Source organism: Haliotis rufescens, unplaced genomic scaffold, assembly GCF_023055435.1.
Source record: "Haliotis rufescens isolate VD_foot unplaced genomic scaffold, xgHalRufe1.0.p SCAF_54, whole genome shotgun sequence".
Classification (NCBI taxonomy): domain Eukaryota; kingdom Metazoa; phylum Mollusca; class Gastropoda; order Lepetellida; family Haliotidae; genus Haliotis; species Haliotis rufescens.
This window is the reverse complement of record NW_025964268.1, coordinates 2,680,899-2,699,248: the sequence shown is the minus strand read 5'-3', so window position 1 is coordinate 2,699,248 and position 18,350 is coordinate 2,680,899. Positions and strand designations below refer to the sequence as shown.

General features: G+C 43.1%; 1 protein-coding gene across 1 annotated transcript; it reads right to left on the bottom strand.

The window, feature by feature from the left end:
* Window positions 1-8,290: 8,290 nt before the first annotated feature.
* Window positions 8,291-16,108, bottom strand: LOC125374222. The gene is made up of 4 exons (XM_048385154.1): window positions 15,980-16,108; window positions 10,425-10,498; window positions 9,279-9,352; window positions 8,291-8,392 (listed from the first exon to the last, which is right to left on the bottom strand). Exons 1-4 carry the CDS (start codon window positions 16,087-16,089, stop codon window positions 8,312-8,314), a joined length of 339 nt encoding a protein of 112 aa, XP_048241111.1. The 5' UTR covers window positions 16,090-16,108; the 3' UTR covers window positions 8,291-8,311.
* Between the last annotated feature and the right edge of the window lie 2,242 nt (window positions 16,109-18,350).

Genomic DNA, 18,350 nt, shown 5'->3' with positions numbered 1-18,350 from the left:
GCCGAAATATTCCCCGTTCTCTCTCCAGCGTCTTTATCAACAGGTGTATGTCCTTGTCGTCTGCTACCGTAATGGCGTCCTCGAGTCGCTATACTCTCTACCCCATAACTTGCCAAGTCACGTGTGTTGTCAGGGAAGCCAGTTGGGTCAAGTGCACCAAATGCACTGTTAAGTTCGTTCTCGGGGAATCTGTCCGTTACATTGTCAACTAAAACTTGTACGCTGTCCCTAGCCCTATCAGTCAGTGTTCTCTCACACCACAAACAATCATTCAATCGCAGGCGTCTGGTGATAAAGATTCATCTGTATCTCATCATCTCCATCAGCTAAACCTAACTCGGAAACTAAAGTTAAAAAAGTTGCAAAAAACAAACCAAAACCAAACCAGATTCATCAAAAAAGTATACACCAAGAAAAAAAGTTAAGCACACCCTAATATAAACTGGGCGGCAAAAGAAAGTATAGGTCGAGTTCCATGATCGATAAAAAAAATACCAAGAGGAGGTTTTGTTGTGAATTATAATATAATCTAGGGAGGGGTAACAAATGATTGATCAACCACAGTTTGAATGAAATTGTGCAATCAGGTAATGTAAGCTCAAGGTAAACAATGGTGGGGTAAGAAATTTCATTTTCAAAAGTTGTCTGAAATGTCACCAAAAACTTGTCAGACACACTACAAGTTCATCGTTGACACAGTTGCCTTCAATAGCGGGTATGACCTCCAGCTGCCTCAATGCATGCTGTGATACGCCGCCTCATCGATGACGTCAGTCTTCTGATGGCGTGGACTGGAATCCGTTGTCACTCGTCTCTCAGGGCCTGCTGCAATTCTTGTCTGTTGACGGGAGGCTGATGGCGTGCTCTAATCTGTCCCACAGATGTTCAATAGGATTCATATCGGGTGAGTGGGCAGGCCAGGGCAAAACGTCAACGTTCTGCTGGTTTAGAAAGTTCCGAGTCAGCCTTGCAGGATGGGGCCTGGCATTGTCGTGTTGAAACAATGTCCCTTGCTGTTGGTTTTTGTAAGAACGGAAGCACTACTGACTGCAACGATGGGTCTCTGTACTTCACAGCGTTCAGGTTTACCTGAATAATCACCAAATCAGTCTTCTGATCTCCACAAATACCGCCCCACACCATGACACCTCACACGCCGAATGGATGGACCTCTCGAATACACGCCGGAGCCAAACGTCCCCTCTGCGTCGATAAACTCGTTCTCTGCCGTCATTTCGAAACAAGTTAAACCGACTTTCATCAGTAAACAGCACTCGACGCCAATTTCTCACTTGCCAGCGTCGAACCTGCTTCGCCCATCGCAATCTCAGGCGTCCATGTTGAGCAGTCAGTACCATTGCTCGGAAAGGACCATACGCTCGGATTCCAGCAGCACGAAGTCGTCGTAGTACCGTACGTTGGCTAATGGGATGTTGCAACGCTGTTGCTGCCGTCGCCGTCACGAATCTGTTTCGCAGGTGAATGAGCCGTATCTGACCGTCTTCCAGTGGTGTTGTCACTCGGGGTCGTCCGGTTCTAGGCCTGTCCTGGGTCCTCCCTGACTGCCTGTACCGTTGAATCAGCCTGGCTACTGTCAATGGTGTACAACCAAACCTTCTGGTTGGTTGGTTTGTTGTTTCACTCCGCACTCAGCCATATTACAGCTATATGACGGCGGTCTGTAAATTATCGAGTCTGGACCAGACAATCCAGTGTTTGGCATTATGATTGGTTGGTGGTTGGTTTGTTGTTTAACGCCGCACTCCGCAATATTCCAGCTAGATGACTGCGGTCTGTATATAATCGAGTCTGGACTAGACAATCCAGTGATTGACATCGTGAGCATCGATCCACGCAATTGGGATTGATGACATGCATCAACCAAGTCAGCGAGCCTGACCACCCGATCCCGTTAGTCACCTTTTACGGCAAGCATGGGTTGCTGAAGACCTATTATACCCCGGATCTTCACGGGTCAATGCTCATGATACTTATCACTGGATTGTCTGGTCCAGGCTCCATTATTTACAGACCGCCGTCATACAACTGAGTGTGGCATTAAACAACAAACAAACAGCATGGCATTGTATCCCGTTTGCGTAGAGCAATGCTCTTTATGTCAATCACTGGATTGTCTGGTCCAGACTCGATTATTTACAAACCGCCGTAGGATAGCTGAAATATTATTGATTGCAGTGTTAAGCAACAAGCAAACAAAATTCCTGTCAAAAGTATTACTTGGACCCTATATAGCTACTTGAAGCATATATATTTTTTCTTATTGTAATTCAAGCAAACTTCTGTGTAATGCGTTATTATACTCAATATTTCAAATATTTTCATTGTTGCCAGCCCTAAGAAATCAATGAACTTGGTTGATGCATGTCATCGATCCCAATTGCGCGGATCGATGCTCATGATATCAATCACTGGATTGTCTGGTCCAGACTCGATTATTTACAGACCGCCGTCATATAGCTGGCATATTGCTGAGGCGACTAACGGGATCGGGTGGTCAGGCTCGCTGACTTGGTTGATGCATGTCATCGATCCCAATTGCGTGGATCGATGCTCATTATATTAATCACTGGATTGTCTGGTCCAGACTCGATTATTTACAGACCGCCGTCATATTGCTGAAATATTGCTGAGAGCGGCGTTAAACAACCAACCAACCAACGACTGTACTGTGTAATATTTGCTTGAATAATGTGATGATCATGATATACAGTAAATGCCAAATGTAATAATACACCACTACTTAAACCTTACTCTATTATGTTTTAGGGTATGTCATCATTTATCCACATTGCTTGTGTTAGGATTCTTATTTTCCCGATTGAACTACAGACAGAATTACTCCAATGAAGCCCCTACAGGTATTCGTCGTTTTTTCCAACCTGAACGTTATAATACCTCGGTTACATACTTTAGACATGAGGCCCGTGAAGATCCGGGGTAGAATAGGTCTTCAGCAACCCATGCTTGTCGTGAAAGGCGACTAACGGGATCGGGTGGTCAGGCTCGCTGACTTGGTTGTGATACATGTCATCGAACCCAATTGCGTGGATCGATGCTCATGATGTCAATCACTGGATTGTCTGGTCCAGACTCGATTATTTTCAGACCGCTGGAATATTGCTGAGTGCGGCGTTAAACGACAAACAAACAATTGCTTGGATCGATGTTCATGATGTCAATCACTGGATTGTCTGGCCCAGACTCGATTATTTACAGACCGCTGGAATATTGCTGAGTGCGGCGTTAAACGACAAACAAACAATTGCTTGGATCGATGCTCATGGTGTCAATCACTGGATTGTCTGGCCCAGACTCGATTATTTACAGACCGCTGGAATATTGCTGAGTGCGGCGTTAAACGACAAACAAACAATTGCTTGGATCGATGCTCATGATGTCAATCACTAGATTGTCTGGCCCAGACTCGATTATTTACAGACCGCTGGAATATTGCTGAGTGCGGCGTTAAACAACAAACAAACAAACCAACCAGCGACTGTACTGTGTAATATTTGCTTGAATAAAATGATCATGATATACAGTAAATGCCAAATGTAATAATATGGTATGTGTTATTTATAGTATAGATTTCTGGTGTAATTGAACACCAGCCCATAACCTTACTCTATAGGGCGGCGTTAAACAACAAACCAACCAACATAGACTTTAATTATGTTCTGCCCTAACAACTCATGTGTATGACTGTACTGTGTGTCCCGTGAAGATTCCGGGGTAGAATAGGTCTTCAGCAACCAATGCTTGCCGTAAAAGGCGACTAACGGGATCGGGTGGTCAGGCTCGCTGACTTGGTTGATGCATGTCATCGATCCCAATTGCGTGGATCGATGCTCATGATGTCAATCACTGGATTATGTGGTCCAGACTCGATTATTTCACAGACCACCGTCATATATATAGCTGGAATACTGCTGGGTGCGGCGTTAAACAACAAACAAACAATTGCTTGGATCGATGCGCATGATGTCAATCACTGGATTGTCTGGTCCAGATTCGATTATTTAACAGACCGCCGTCATACAGCTGGCATATTGCTGAGTGCGGCGCTAAACAACAAACAAACTTTACACATGGTCCATGAATACCATGAAAAATATGAATGACCTGAGCAAATGCAGCCTTCTCTATCTAGTTTTACATGTCCACTTTACAAATTACAAGTTACTTTTTTTGTCTTCACTTGAGCTTTGGCTTTTCGTTGGTCTTTACAATCAAATTGGTAAAAATCACCAATGGCCAAAAATATCCACAACACATCATTATCACTGCCCGTGAAGATTCGGGGTAGAATAGGTCTTCAGCAACCCATGCTTGCCGTTAAAGGCGATTAACGGGATCGGGTGGTCAGGCTCGCTGACTTGGTTGATGCATGTCAGAATTGCGTGGATCGATGGTCATAATGTAAATCAGTGGATTGTCTGGTCAGACTCGATTATTTACAGACCGCCGTCATATAGGTAGAATATTGCTGAGTGCGGCGTAAAACAACAAACCAAACCAAAACACAATATCACAATGTGGGTTTGATAGGTACGTGAATAATTTGTATTGAAATCTGTGATTAGTTAATTACTTTTATAAATTATTCACTTCTTGGTAAAATATATAAAGGGATATTACACGGAATGTCGTTTTTCTTAAAGCCAGGTCTAGTTATAGCTCAACTGAACGTAGGTCGCAGTCAACTGAGCCATTTCCTTGCTGTTAACAAACAGAAATGGAACTACTGAACGAGTAATGCAATCCAGTGATTAATATCATGAGCATCGATCCACGCAATTGGGATCGCATCTTCCCGAGGCAAGTGAGTTAACTGACTATAAAAGTCCAGTTTCCACCCTTGCCGAACTAGGCTGGTATTATGGAGTTAGATTGTGGCTGGACTAACGAGTCTATGCATAGTCCAATCAAAATCGCGCACCGAAATCGAAATCCGGTTCGTGGAGTGTCATGCAGATTTCGGTCGACTGAAGGATTTGCAAAGCATGTGCACCGCCAACTCGTTGTCAACAGATATTTTCTTATCTTTTCATGTTTTTAATCAAGGTGCTCACGTGATTTGATGCACTTCGCGATACAAGACTCGTTTTATCACAATATAGATCTTGATTATCGATCAGATCGTCTTGACTGGGCGCCACCGTTTTGTTAAAACAAATGCAAGTGATACGAGAGGTTGAATCTGATTGGTCAATAGGAGAGGCATAGAAAGGACATAACTCGTAGTAGCCACTGGTGGCGCTACGATCGAGCCCAGGAATTCCAGCCTAGTTCGGCAAGGGTAGAAACTGGACTTTTAAAGTCAGTTAACTCTCTTGCCTCGGGAAGATGTTGGGATCGATGACATGCATCAACCAAGTCAGCGAGCCAGACCACCCGATCCCGTTAGTCACCTTCTACGGCAAGCATGGGTTGCTGAAGATCTATTCTACCCCGGAATCTTGAAGGAGGCAGTAAGTGTTGATTATTAAATACCATATGCACTTTGTAACCGTTGTGCACCTTGTAATCCACCACAATACCTTTTAAACTTAGATCCTTATATCAGTCTCAAGTCTCGTTAGCTATAAGTACGATAAACTTAGATTCAATCATGTTTTTAAAGAACCTACGGTACCTTTTTTTTAATCGACGGAACCATTCAACATATCTATTAAACCTCTGAGCCTTTCATCATGCATAGAACCGTCAATTTTGTTTTGACGTCAAAAACAGACAACTTCAACGGGATTCTTTATCTGTAAATTGAACTCGCGGACAATTCTCAACGAATGTCACCCGTGAAGAACCGGGTAGAGAATAGATCTTCAGCAACCCATACTTGCCGTAAAGAGGCGACTATGCTTGTCGTAAGAGGCGACTAACAAGATCGGGTGGTAAGGCATATAGCTAGAATACTGCTGAGTGCGGCGTTAAACAACAAACAAACAAACTTTAATTAATTTAAATAACCTCGTACCATACCCGAGAGTCATTCACTATACTGCTGTTTTAGTATTATGCCCCCTTCACATACACGGATTTTACTTAAGAGTCCTTACCGATCGCACAAATTCACGGATCCTTAGGATTTGGACACTTTCACGATCGATTTAAGAGTTGTTACGAGTTATAACGAGCTATTTATGGTTTATTACGGATTATTACAAGTTATTACGATGTATTTACGGCAAAATTCCACGAGTTGTTACGAGTTGTCACGGATAACTACGAGCAACTTACGGGCATTTTACGAGCTTTTTACGGATTCTTACGAGTATATTACGGAATGTTGCTTTTCATCGAAGCTTTTACGTGTTAGTTACAACCTGTTTACGTGTTGTTACGAATCGTTACGAGTACTAAGAGTCCTTACGATTTTTTTGCCAAAAAATATATAGATCCTGTAAATCGCAATGTATCATCATTCGACAACTGACATCCAGAGAGACAACATGGCATATGAGAGAAACAGATTGCAGTTATATCGACAATTTCTACAATTGCTCCTTCAACTAGCCCAGAGGGAAGAGGACGAGGCCCAGCAGCTACCAGGTATTCCGCGACTGATATTGTAGAGTAGATATGCAGGGATGGGACTTCTAGGACTTCTCAATACAACTGAAAATGAATTGTTCGATTTTGCAGCTTTTATACCTTTCCCCAAATCGTAAACAATACGTAGGAATACGTAAAGTATACGTATCTGTTCGTAAAGTACTCGTAACTACACGTAAAGTGCCCATAATAACTCGTAACAATCCGTAATGCCATCGTAACACGGCCCGAATAAAATAGTAAACAACACGTAAGCACTCGTAATAATCCGTAACCAAATTGTAAACTAACCGTAACAAATCGTAAAAATAATTGTTACGAGTCATTTACGGATTCTTGCGAGCAGTTTACGGATGGGTACGTGTTGTTGCGAGCGGTTTACGATATTTACGGATTGTTACGAGTTATTTACGAAAAAATCAATCCGTGGACAATCGTAAGATGATTTTTGACATGTCAAAAAAATTGCCTATCCTTTCACTGATCCTTAAGAGTGTCTGCGAGTAGTGACGAGTTATTTACGGATACCAGCGAGTTATTAACGGATGCTTGCGATTGACTACGAGTTGGCGATCCGTAAAGACTCGTAAGAAAAATCCGTGTATGTGAAGGGGGTATTAAGTGCACCCACGTCTTCTAGCTATTGGGGATTTCGGGTAAGAATATAGGTCCCCAACAACCTATATGCATGTCGTAAGAATCGAGTATCTGGGTCGGATGATCAGGCTCGGTGAATTTCATTGCATGTCATCTATCTCAAATGTGTGTTTTCTCATTAGGTCTTCGGCAACCCATGCTTGCCATAAAAGGCGACTATGCTCGTCGTAAGAGGCGACTAACGGGATCGGGTGGTCAGGCTCGCAGGCTTGGTTGATCGCAGACCAATTGCGCGGATCGATGCTCATGATATTAATCGGATTGTCTGCTGACTCGATTATTTACAGACCGCCGCCATATAGCTGGAATATTGCTGAGTGTGGCGTTAAACAACAAACCAACCAACCAAATCAAATGTGTGGATCGTTGCTCAGGAGGTCAGTCACTGGATTGTCTGTTCCAGAGGGTTGGTCCGACGGCGTGGATCGATGCTTATACAGACCGCCATCATCTAGCTTGAGCGCAGCGTTAAGCAAAAAAACAAACAAACACACCTAGCTACTAATGCATCTAACAAATGAAAGACTTAAAAATTCTGATTGATGAATGAGTGGATTCTTTAGTGACTATTCATCGCCAAGGATAAAACCATAACAAAGGACTGAGTAACTTGTGTTTTATGACAGCATTTCAGGTTCAAGACGGCAAGTGAGGTAAATATGAGACGAAAACCCTAAGTGATGCAGGTCGTAGACGCTTACCCCTTTGGTGAACCCCAAGAACAAAGGTATGATTATGACAAGCCAAAGATGATAACCAAGGCGAATCCTGGATTCAAACTCATCCTGACTTTATGCACCTAGGGTCACCCGGTCAATCGTGCTCTCTACATAACAAAGAACAAACTACTGAAGGATAATGTCACATACGAGTCATATGTTTTTCTTTGTGTACATTATTTAACAAAATACGTTTTGAGTTCCCCGTGCACGATTATGATGCTGAAAAAGAACCATTATCTTGGCGAATCAGCGGCGCCATAGACGACTGGGCAACAGATATCCTTATGTGGATATTGCCATTTTATCATCTGAGTATGGCGACGTTTTTCTGCCACTCTTGTTTCGCACATGGTCGGTCAAGGTCGATATGGAAAGACCACTCCAACCAGCAATGACACGACAAGAAGCGCAGCACACAGCCCCACGTTGTGCGCACCCTGAAATACATGAGAGTTTATTACAATCAACGACAAGTGAAACATGTCTTGAAACTGTCAAGGGCTTGAACGACATCCGTCTATATGACATGGTACATAGGGATCTTTATCTAAGATTCAAATCATCAATTATGCGCCGTTATTAGTCGAAATTCTATTGCGTTAAACATAACTTATTATTATTTGTTTGTTGTTTAACCCGCACACAGCAATGTTCCAGTTATATGGCAGTGGTCTGTTAAAACTTGAGTCTAGGCCAGACAACCCAGTGATTGGCATCATTAGCATCGCTCTACGCAATTGGGATCAACCAGTTCAACGAGGCTGACCACCCGATCCCTTTAGTCGCCTCTTACTATTAATTATTTACTATCAAGGTTTTGCCATTGTGTTGTGAGCGAAGAAAACTATACTTGTTTTACTTTTTCCGACGTTGATGCCTTGTCAAATTACGTCATTCTTGTGATGAAGACCAACTTGGAACGGGTTTGGAGCTGGGATTTTGTATAGAGACTAGATATTATTTTTGAGCTATATAAGCCAAAACAGATTTTTCTATTAAAGATATGAGCCTAAATTAAAAACAATATTTAATAACACCTTGCAACAATATATTGTTTTCAGTAGACTGAAGCATTATTATTTTTTAAAGCATTTTATCCTTGGGATAATATGTTTTTTTCGATAAAGTTTCCCAGTAAGAAATACATGTTAGAATAGGTTCCCAGCCACGCGGCTGCGTGGGTCGTTGCTCATACAGGCCGCCGTCACACAGCTGGAAATTCCCTGTGTGCGGCGGTCAACAACAAACACACTAATAAAAGCTATCTTTTTTATACAGAGCATCGTACTTTCTCAAGAAATCCAAACTGTCTCCAGCACTTACGCATGTACAACAGTAGGGGTATCCGGTTCCACTCACTCCGTTCCAACCGGTTCCTGCTCCGGCATCCAGATTCCCTGTGTGACGAAGATGGCGTTCAAGGGTTAGTATACAGTTTATATGAAAAGCACAAGTTAACAATAAACCTAAATACTTTGGTTTTTATAAGCGTCATTTCCATCGCGTCATAAACTGACGGCAAGAAGAAACTTTACCATAGTTTTAAACCACTCGAGTTTATAAACCAGAAAGATACATGCATGAAGTCAAATGTATTAATAGGATCAAAATCTCAACGTGTGTGTGTGTGTGTGTGTGTGTGTATTTGTGTGTATTTGTACTAGTCCGGACTAATGCCGAGTTTATAGTGCTAGCCCACTGAGACACCATACCGCAGTTTAAGATGAACACAATACTCAGACAGTATACTGACTGCGAGCCGACCAGTCCTGGCTTTAGCCCCTAATGCCGAGCGCCAGACAGGATAACAACAAGTACCATATATTCACATGGCCTGGCATCAAATCCCCGACCTTCCGCTCTCGGGCGGATGCTCAACCACTAGATAACGGAGGCGGTCCGTTCACCATAGATGACGCTCAGTAAGGCCATGACAAAGTCATGATTTATCAGAAGCTTATTTTATTGTTACAAGCTTTTTTTTTGTTTCAGTTGATCAAAGACGTATTCAAGTTCGTTAGCAACAATGGCGGCACCTCACCCGGCAGACTCGGGTCCACTCGGCTTATTCCGCTACCGACAGCAGACGGGTCCATTCGGTTTATTCCGCTACCGACCAGCAGACTCGGGTCCATTCGGTTTATTCCGCTACCGACCAGACGACTCGGGTCCATTCGGTTTATTCCGCTACCCTCCAGAAGGCTCGGGTCCATTCGGTTTATTCCGCTTCCCTCCAGAAGGCTCGGGTCCACGGCTTATTCCGCTTTTAATGGCATGACTGTGCCGAAGCAAAGCAGCAGCACTCGTCCGCTACAATCCACTCACTTTGGGCGTTCATATAACTAACATTAAAACCGGATTTTTTACCTAACAGAACCATAAGAAGTGAAAAATCTCGCTTTTACGATAAATCGATCTTGAGAAACATTTGTCAATGGTCTAAATTTTCTTGAATAATAATCCCCTCACCTTGTGCAATTACCGACGTCAATGGCAGCACCAAAAGTACAGCTAGCACAATATTCACAGACGCCATACTGAAACTGTATAAGAACCACGTGACATTCTTCCACAAAGCCTATATCACACAACTTCTCTGTAGATATACACCTGGAAGGAACAAAGCCTATATCACACAACTTCTCTGTAGATATACACATGGAAGGAACAAAGCCTATATCACATAACTTCTCTGTAGATATACACCTGGAAGGAACAAAGCCTATATCACACAACTTCTCTGTAGATATACACCTGGAAGGAACAAAGCCTATATCACATAACTTCTCTGTAGATATACACCTGGAAGGAACAAAGCCTATATCACATAACTTCTCTGTAGATATACACCTGGAAGGAACAAAGCCTATATCACACAACTTCTCTGTAGATATACACCTGGAAGGAACAAAGCCTATATCACACAACTTCTCTGTAGATATACACCTGGAAGGAACAAAGCCTATATCACATAACTTCTCTGTAGATATACACCTGGAAGGAACAAAGCCTATATCACACAACTTCTCTGTAGATATACACCTGGAAGGAACAAAGCCTATATCACATAACTTCTCTGTAGATATACACCTGGAAGGAACAAAGCCTATATCACATAACTTCTCTGTAGATATACACCTGGAAGGAACAAAGCCTATATCACACAACTTCTCTGTAGATATACACCTGGAAGGAACAAAGCCTATATCACACAACTTCTCTGTAGATATACACCTGGAAGGAACAAAGCCTATATCACATAACTTCTCTGTAGATATACACCTGGAAGGAACAAAGCCTATATCACACAACTTCTCTGTAGATATACACCTGGAAGGAACAAAGCCTTTATCACATAACTTCTCTGTAGATATACACCTGGAAGGAACAAAGCCTATATCACACAACTTCTCTGTAGATATACACCTGGAAGGAACAAAGCCTATATCACATAACTTCTCTGTAGATATACACCTGGAAGGAACAAAGCCTATATCACATAACTTCTCTGTAGATATACACCTGGAAGGAACAAAGCCTTTATCACACAACTTCTCTGTAGATATACACCTGGAAGGAACAAAGCCTATATCACACAACTTCTCTGTAGATATACACCTGGAAGGAACAAAGCCTTTATCACATAACTTCTCTGTAGATATACACATGGAAGGAACAAAGCCTATATCACACAACTTCTCTGTAGATATACACCTGGAAGGAACAAAGCCTATATCACATAACTTCTCTGTAGATATACACCTGGAAGAAACAAAGCCTATATCACACAACTTCTCTGTAGATATACACCTGGAAGGAACAAAGCCTATATCACACAACTTCTCTGTAGATATACACCTGGAAGGAACAAAGCCTTTATCACACAACTTCTCTGTAGATATACACCTGGAAGGAACAAAGCCTATATCACATAACTTCTCTGTAGATATACACCTGGAAGGAACAAAGCCTATATCACACAACTTCTCTGTAGATATACACCTGGAAGGAACAAAGCCTATATCACACAACTTCTCTGTAGATATACACATGGAAGGAACAAAGCTAAGCACCACTCTCATTATTGTGTCATGTATCCTCAACTTCCCATGCATCGGAATATGTGTGGTATTGATCTCATTTCGATAAATATGACCAATAAGAAGAAAAGGGACCTGATGGCTGCTAGGTTCCATTGTGCTGTGATGTCATAAAGACTTTTGACGTCAGCTCACTTCAGTAAAAATCGCCCTGTATGCCTACTGTACACAAATATGCCTCGCTATTTTTCGTAATGTAATAAAAACATTATTTCAAAACCTTTCAGCATATATGTCTACTTTAAATTAATCAGACATAGCTTAAAACTGCAATTATTACATAAGCAGCTGTAAGTGGAAATATGATTCGAAATGTTTGATGCCATGTATCTCTGTGTTAAAATACAAATTGAAGCTGGTGACTTGTATTTTGTGTTCCTAAGATACTGTGGTTTTAAACTATAATGAGAAGTAAAAATGTGATTTTTGACTTCTTATTATATGTCCCTTATCTCAAAGTTGGTCACACATGTCTAAGATAAGTTATATGTAAAGAAGTACCGCATGTACTTCTAAACGGACAGAGGAACTTGTTCAATCATACGCAATAAGAAAGCCGAGGAAGCATTTGTAAGGCCTACTCAATAACTATAGTCACGTAACAGTTACAAAATATGTTGGACAATCGATTTCAGTTTCGGTATTTTCAATATGAATATTTATTTAGAAAAATAATACAGGATGCGATTTTTAGAAATATGTACTAAGCGGTGGTTAACCTTTTTCAGGTGTATATTCATGAGATTTCTGGTTACTAGAAAAAATTGCATACTGTAAGATAAACTTGCATACTGTAAGATAACCTCGCATACTGTATGATAAACTCGCATATTGTGAGATATATTAACAAGGAGTAAAGAGTGACTACTATCATTCGTCCACCATTATGTACGTCCCGAGCTTTGGTGGAAACAAGGAACGCGAATGAGCAAATGATGAAACCTCCCATGAGGCTCCTACAATAACCAATGCTATTACATATATGACCCGAACGATCATTAGATACATAACAGAAGTAAATACATATTAAAAGGATATGATTGATACTGTTTGATATACAGACATACAGACAATATTTTCAAATTCTAGTATATGTAACTACCAAGTATTATGAATATTATGTGCTTTGCCAAACCAGTGACTGAACATGATGAGCAACGATCATCGCATCAGCCAAGTCACAGGGTCTGAGCAGCCAAGTCACAGGGTCTAAGCATTCAAGTCACCGGATATGAGCAGCCATGTCACAGGGTCTGAGCAGCCAAGTCACAGGGCCTGAGCAGCCAAGTCACAGGGTCTGAGCAGCAAAGCCACAGGAACTGAGCAGCCAAGTCACGGGGCCTGAACACCCATGTCACGGACAAGGCACTGAGCCTGAGTAGCCAAGATACAGGGCCTGAGCAGCCAAGTCACAGGGTCTAAGCAGCCAAGTCACAGGGTCTAAGCATTCAAGTCACCGGGTATGAGCAGCCATGTCACAGGGTCTGAGCAGCCAAGTCACAGGGCCTGAGCAGCAAAGTCACAGGGTCTGAGCAGCAAAGTCACAGTGTCTGAGCAGCCAAGTCACAGGGCCTGAACAGCCAAGTCACAGACAAGGCACAGAGCCTGAGCAGCCAAGTCACAGGAACTGAGCAGCCAAGTCACAGGGTCTAAGCAGCCAAGTCACAGGGTCTATGCATTCAAGTCACCGGGTATGAGCAGCCATGTCACAGGGTCTGAGCAGCCAAGTCACAGGGCCTGAGCAGCCAAGTCACAGGGTCTGAGCAGCAAAGTCACAGGAACTGAGCAGCCAAGTCACAGGGTCTAAGCAGCCAAGTCACAGGGTCTATGCATTCAAGTCACCGGGTATGAGCAGCCATGTCACAGGGTCTGAGCAGCCAAGTCACAGGGCCTGAGCAGCCAAGTCACAGGGTCAGAGCAGCAAAGTCACAGGGTCTGAGCAGCCAAGTCACAGGGTCTAAACAGCCATGTCACAGACAAGACACAGGGCCTGAACAGCCAAGTCACGGGGTCTATGCATTCAAGTCACCGGGTATGAGCAGCCAAGTCACAGGGTCTGAGCAGCCAAGTCACAGGAACTGAGCAGCCAAGTCACAGGGTCTGGGCAGCCAAGTCACTGGATCTAAGCAGCCAAGGCACGGGGTCTGAGAAGCCATGTTACAGGGCCTAAGCAGCCAAGTTACAGGAACTGAGCAGCCAAGTTACAGGGTCTGAGCAGCCAAATCACGGGGTCTAAAAAGCCAAGTCACGGGGTCTGAGCAGCCATGTTACAGGGCCTAAGCAGCCAAGTTACAGGAACTGAGCAGCCAAGTCGCAGGGTCTGAGCAGCCAAGGCACGGGGTCTGAGCAGCCAAGGCACGGGGTCTGAGCAGCCATGCTACAGGGCCTGAGCAGCCAAGTCACAGCCAAGTCACAGCCAAGTCACAGGGCCTGAGCAGCCAAGTCACAGGGTCTAAGCTGCCAAGTCACAGGGCCTGAGCAGCCAAGTCACAGGGTCTGGGCAGCCAAGTCACGGGGTCTGAGCAGCCAAGTCACGGGGCCTAAGCAGCCAAGTCACAGGGTCTGAACAGCCAAGTCACTGGGTCTAAGCAGCCAAGGCACGGGGTCTGAGCAGCCAAGTCACGGGGCCTAAGCAGCCAAGTCACAGGGTCTGAACAGCCAAGTCACTGGGTCTAAGCAGCCAAGGCACGGGGTCTGAGCAGCCAAGTCACGGGGTCTAAGCAGCCAAGTCACTGGGTCTGAGCAGCCATGTTACAGGGCCTAAGCAGCCAAGTTACAGGAACTGAGCAGCCAAGTCACAGGGTCTGAGCAGCCAAGTCACAGGGTCTGAGCAGCCAAGGCACGGGGTCTGAGCAGCCAAGGCACGGGGTCTGAGCAGCCATATTACAGGACCTTAGCAGCCAAGTCACAGCCAAGTCACAGGGTCTGAGCAGCCAAGTCACAGGGTCTGAGCAGCCAAGGCACGGGGCCTGAGCAGCAAAGTCACAGCCAAGTCACAGGGACTAAGCAGGGGTCTTGAGCAGCCAAGTCACAGGGCCTGAGCAGCCAAGCCACAGCCAAGACACAGGGACTGATCAGCCAAGTCACAGGGCTTGAGCAGCCAAGTCACAGCCAAGTAACAGGGCCTGAGCAGCCAAGTCACGGGATCTGAGCAGCCAAGTCACAGGGCCTGAGCAGCCAAGTCACAGGGCAAATGTTGGTTAGTTTTCAGGGTTTAACGTCGTGTCCAAGAATATTGCACTTATATAGCGACGTGCATGCACGTGTATGTGTGTGTGTGTGCTGCTTGTACAAGTCCGGACTGATGCTGATTTATAGTGCTAGCACACTGAGATACCATGCCGCAGTTTAACATGAATACCCCACTCAGACACAGTATACTGACTCCGAGCCGACCAGTCCTTGTTTTAGCCCCTTAATGCCGAGCGCCAGACGGGGTAACAACAAGTACCATCTTTTAACGTCTTTTGGTATGACGCGGCGGGGAATCGAACCCCGGACCTTCCGCTCTCCGGGCGGACGCTCTACCATTAGACCACGGAGGCGGTCTTCTTCAGTGCAATAAATACATAGAGAGGTTAACACGCGAGCGTGTTTGGGGATGGTAAATATCTTGTAATAGGAATAAACATTGTATTTTGCGAGCCTTGGAGACCTAGCTACATAATGTTTATTCCTAATACAGGATATTTACCATCTCCAAACACACAAGCCTCTTTATCATATAATGTACTTTTTCAATTGTGTGCTAGAAACATATCTTACCATCTCTCACAAACATTGCCTAGACATTGCAAGTCTTCTCTGGAATGTGCGCATTAATATATATTACGGCAGAAGGTAAGTGATGTGTCAGTCGGACAGTGACAACAGTCAATAAATATTTATGGTACATGTATATGTAAGTGAAAATGGTCTGCATACCTGTCGACGCCTCCCGCTGGCTGGCACAATAAATACTCACTGACGTTGTCAGCTATATATATATACATTTGTGTGGAATTCCGAGCACGACGCAGCTCAAGCATTGTCATGACTCCTGATCGATGTCGAATGATGTATTGTCAGCAAAATCCTCAAATTTCGTTCTTGGTTGCACCCTAAAGAAGTATATTATCGGTGAGCATTTTCCTGTATAACAAGAAACTAACGTCACGAGAAACCCCGCCAAGCACAAATGTTAATACTAAGTATTGGAACAAAGATAAGTTCTGACGACAAACATCCTATGCAAGAACGTTGATGTCTATAAAACTAAACACCAAAACAAATCCTGTAGTTTGCACGTGCTTCGGGTGCTTCACACAGTAGTGCCACGCGTTGGGTGTCATTCCTGATTTTGACACTTTGAAGGAAGGTCGATTTATCTCTGTGGAACCATATTTCTGTCAATCTGCTGCTCATACAATTCTGATTTACTTGATTTCATTCATTATCTTTGTATGAACTAGCGATGCAGCGTCAGCAACGCACGGAGCGTCGACGGGGCTATTGGCATGCTGGAAACAGGCAGAAGTCAGCATGCAGTGGCCAATACGTTTATTGTTTCACAGTCAGTGAGTATGGAACAGGTACCAACAAACCCAAAGTGTTGACAACAAGTCCCTGAACCCGTTCAGGAAGTCCCAGGTCAACAACAACAGTACATGAAACCAGGCTTTACCACATCGAGCTCAAACGGCGCATCAGATTGCTGCAAACATTCACCACGCTACTACAGTACGAGTTACGGGTCAGACGATTAGAAATCGTCTACATGCAGCTCATGGCCATGCTCGACGACCACGTGCTGTGCCGCTCCTTATATTGCCAACAGACGTCAATGGTGTACACAATGTCGAAACGTCGTGTAATCCGCGCTGGTCACGTGTCATGTTTTCAGATGAATCCCGATTCTATTTGCACTTTCTTGATAGGTGGGGTCGTGTCTGCGACGTCGAAATGAACGTCAATCCAATGTCAACCTGAGATGTCATGACAGATTTGGCGGTGGATGGGGTATGGTGTGGGGAGGCATCACTATGACTGACCGAACCCAACTCCATATTGTGCAAGGAAAATACCCTGGACAGCACTATCGGGACAGCATACTGACACCCTTTGTTGTCATGTTTTCAAGGCGCGTGATTCAACGTTTTGGCTTTCATGACGTGTCGAAGACAATCCAAATGCGCGACGGGATATGGGTACTTCGATCAATATAATCTAGAGTATTTAAATTAAATTTTGGCAACATGATTTTGTTTTAAAAATGTATAAAAATGTAGATTGTCAGTTAAACATCGCACTGTATACAGATAACAGAAATGTGTTATAAAACTTGATGTTGTTAGTTGTAGGGCTGTGTTGAGTGATATATTCAAATGTATACGTGCGGTTGTTCATGAAACGCCCACTTGACTGCAACATCCGTTCATTTGAGCATTGGACCTGGCTTTCCAAAACGACAACAATATAATATCCATTTGTATAATATACCAAGAGTTGCAAAATGTACTAGAATAATTATCTAATTGCCGATTTCAAAACAAATTATTCACGTACCTCTTAAGGCCTCTTCAGACATGCGTACCAAATGATGGCTTTAATACCTATCTCTAAATAGGACATTTGCCAAGCATTGCCCTGGGGTATAAATGTATACCAGCTAGTGCTGACATATAAAGAGACAATCCAATTCCCAAACTAATGCTTTAATGATGATGTTAACTTTATCAGCATTTTAACGGGTGGATTTGCGTAGATGGAGTATACATATGAAAATTTGGGCAGTGGTAATATATGCAACACTGATTTAATTGCTATAAATATATATTTGGGTGATTATCGAAAAAAAAGAGAAAAAAGTCGATTCTCAAATAAGCATTCACACATTATGTGATGGTTGGTATGCCACAAATCATAAACGCAAATATATATAGGATTCTAACGAATTATTGCAAAATTTGTAAAACAAAAAGCTATCGTAAAAATGTCAACATTAAATACTTACAGAAATTGTTAATGAAAACTTAATGTAATAAATGGTATGGATTTTAGATGACCTAAATGGGTGACGTACATATATTCTTGTTTATTATTTTGTAACAGACTAGTGTGTTACACAATTTCATTAGTTGAATACAAACTTTACCAAAGATTCTGCTTTTATATCCAGCACATATAGTTTTTACGTGTTAGGTTTAGTTTTTTTCAGCTACACGTCTTTACGTTTGTTGATAAAATTGTAATTCTTTACGTCTTTCTTAACACCTTAAATTTGAACGAGCTTTGAAAATTAAGGTATGTTACTTTT

Bases quoted from the DNA above. Each gene is read 5' to 3' on its own strand.
- LOC125374222 (XM_048385154.1), bottom strand. From the start codon at position 16,089: ATGACAATGCTTGAGCTGCGTCGTGCTCGGAATTCCACACAAATGTAT. The intron at 9,353-10,424 runs GTGAGGGGATTA...TTCGTCACACAG, and splicing joins GACGTCGGTAATTGCACAAG to GGAATCTGGATGCCGGAGCA. The intron at 8,393-9,278 runs GTAAGTGCTGGA...CATGTATTTCAG, and splicing joins ACCCCTACTGTTGTACATGC to GGTGCGCACAACGTGGGGCT.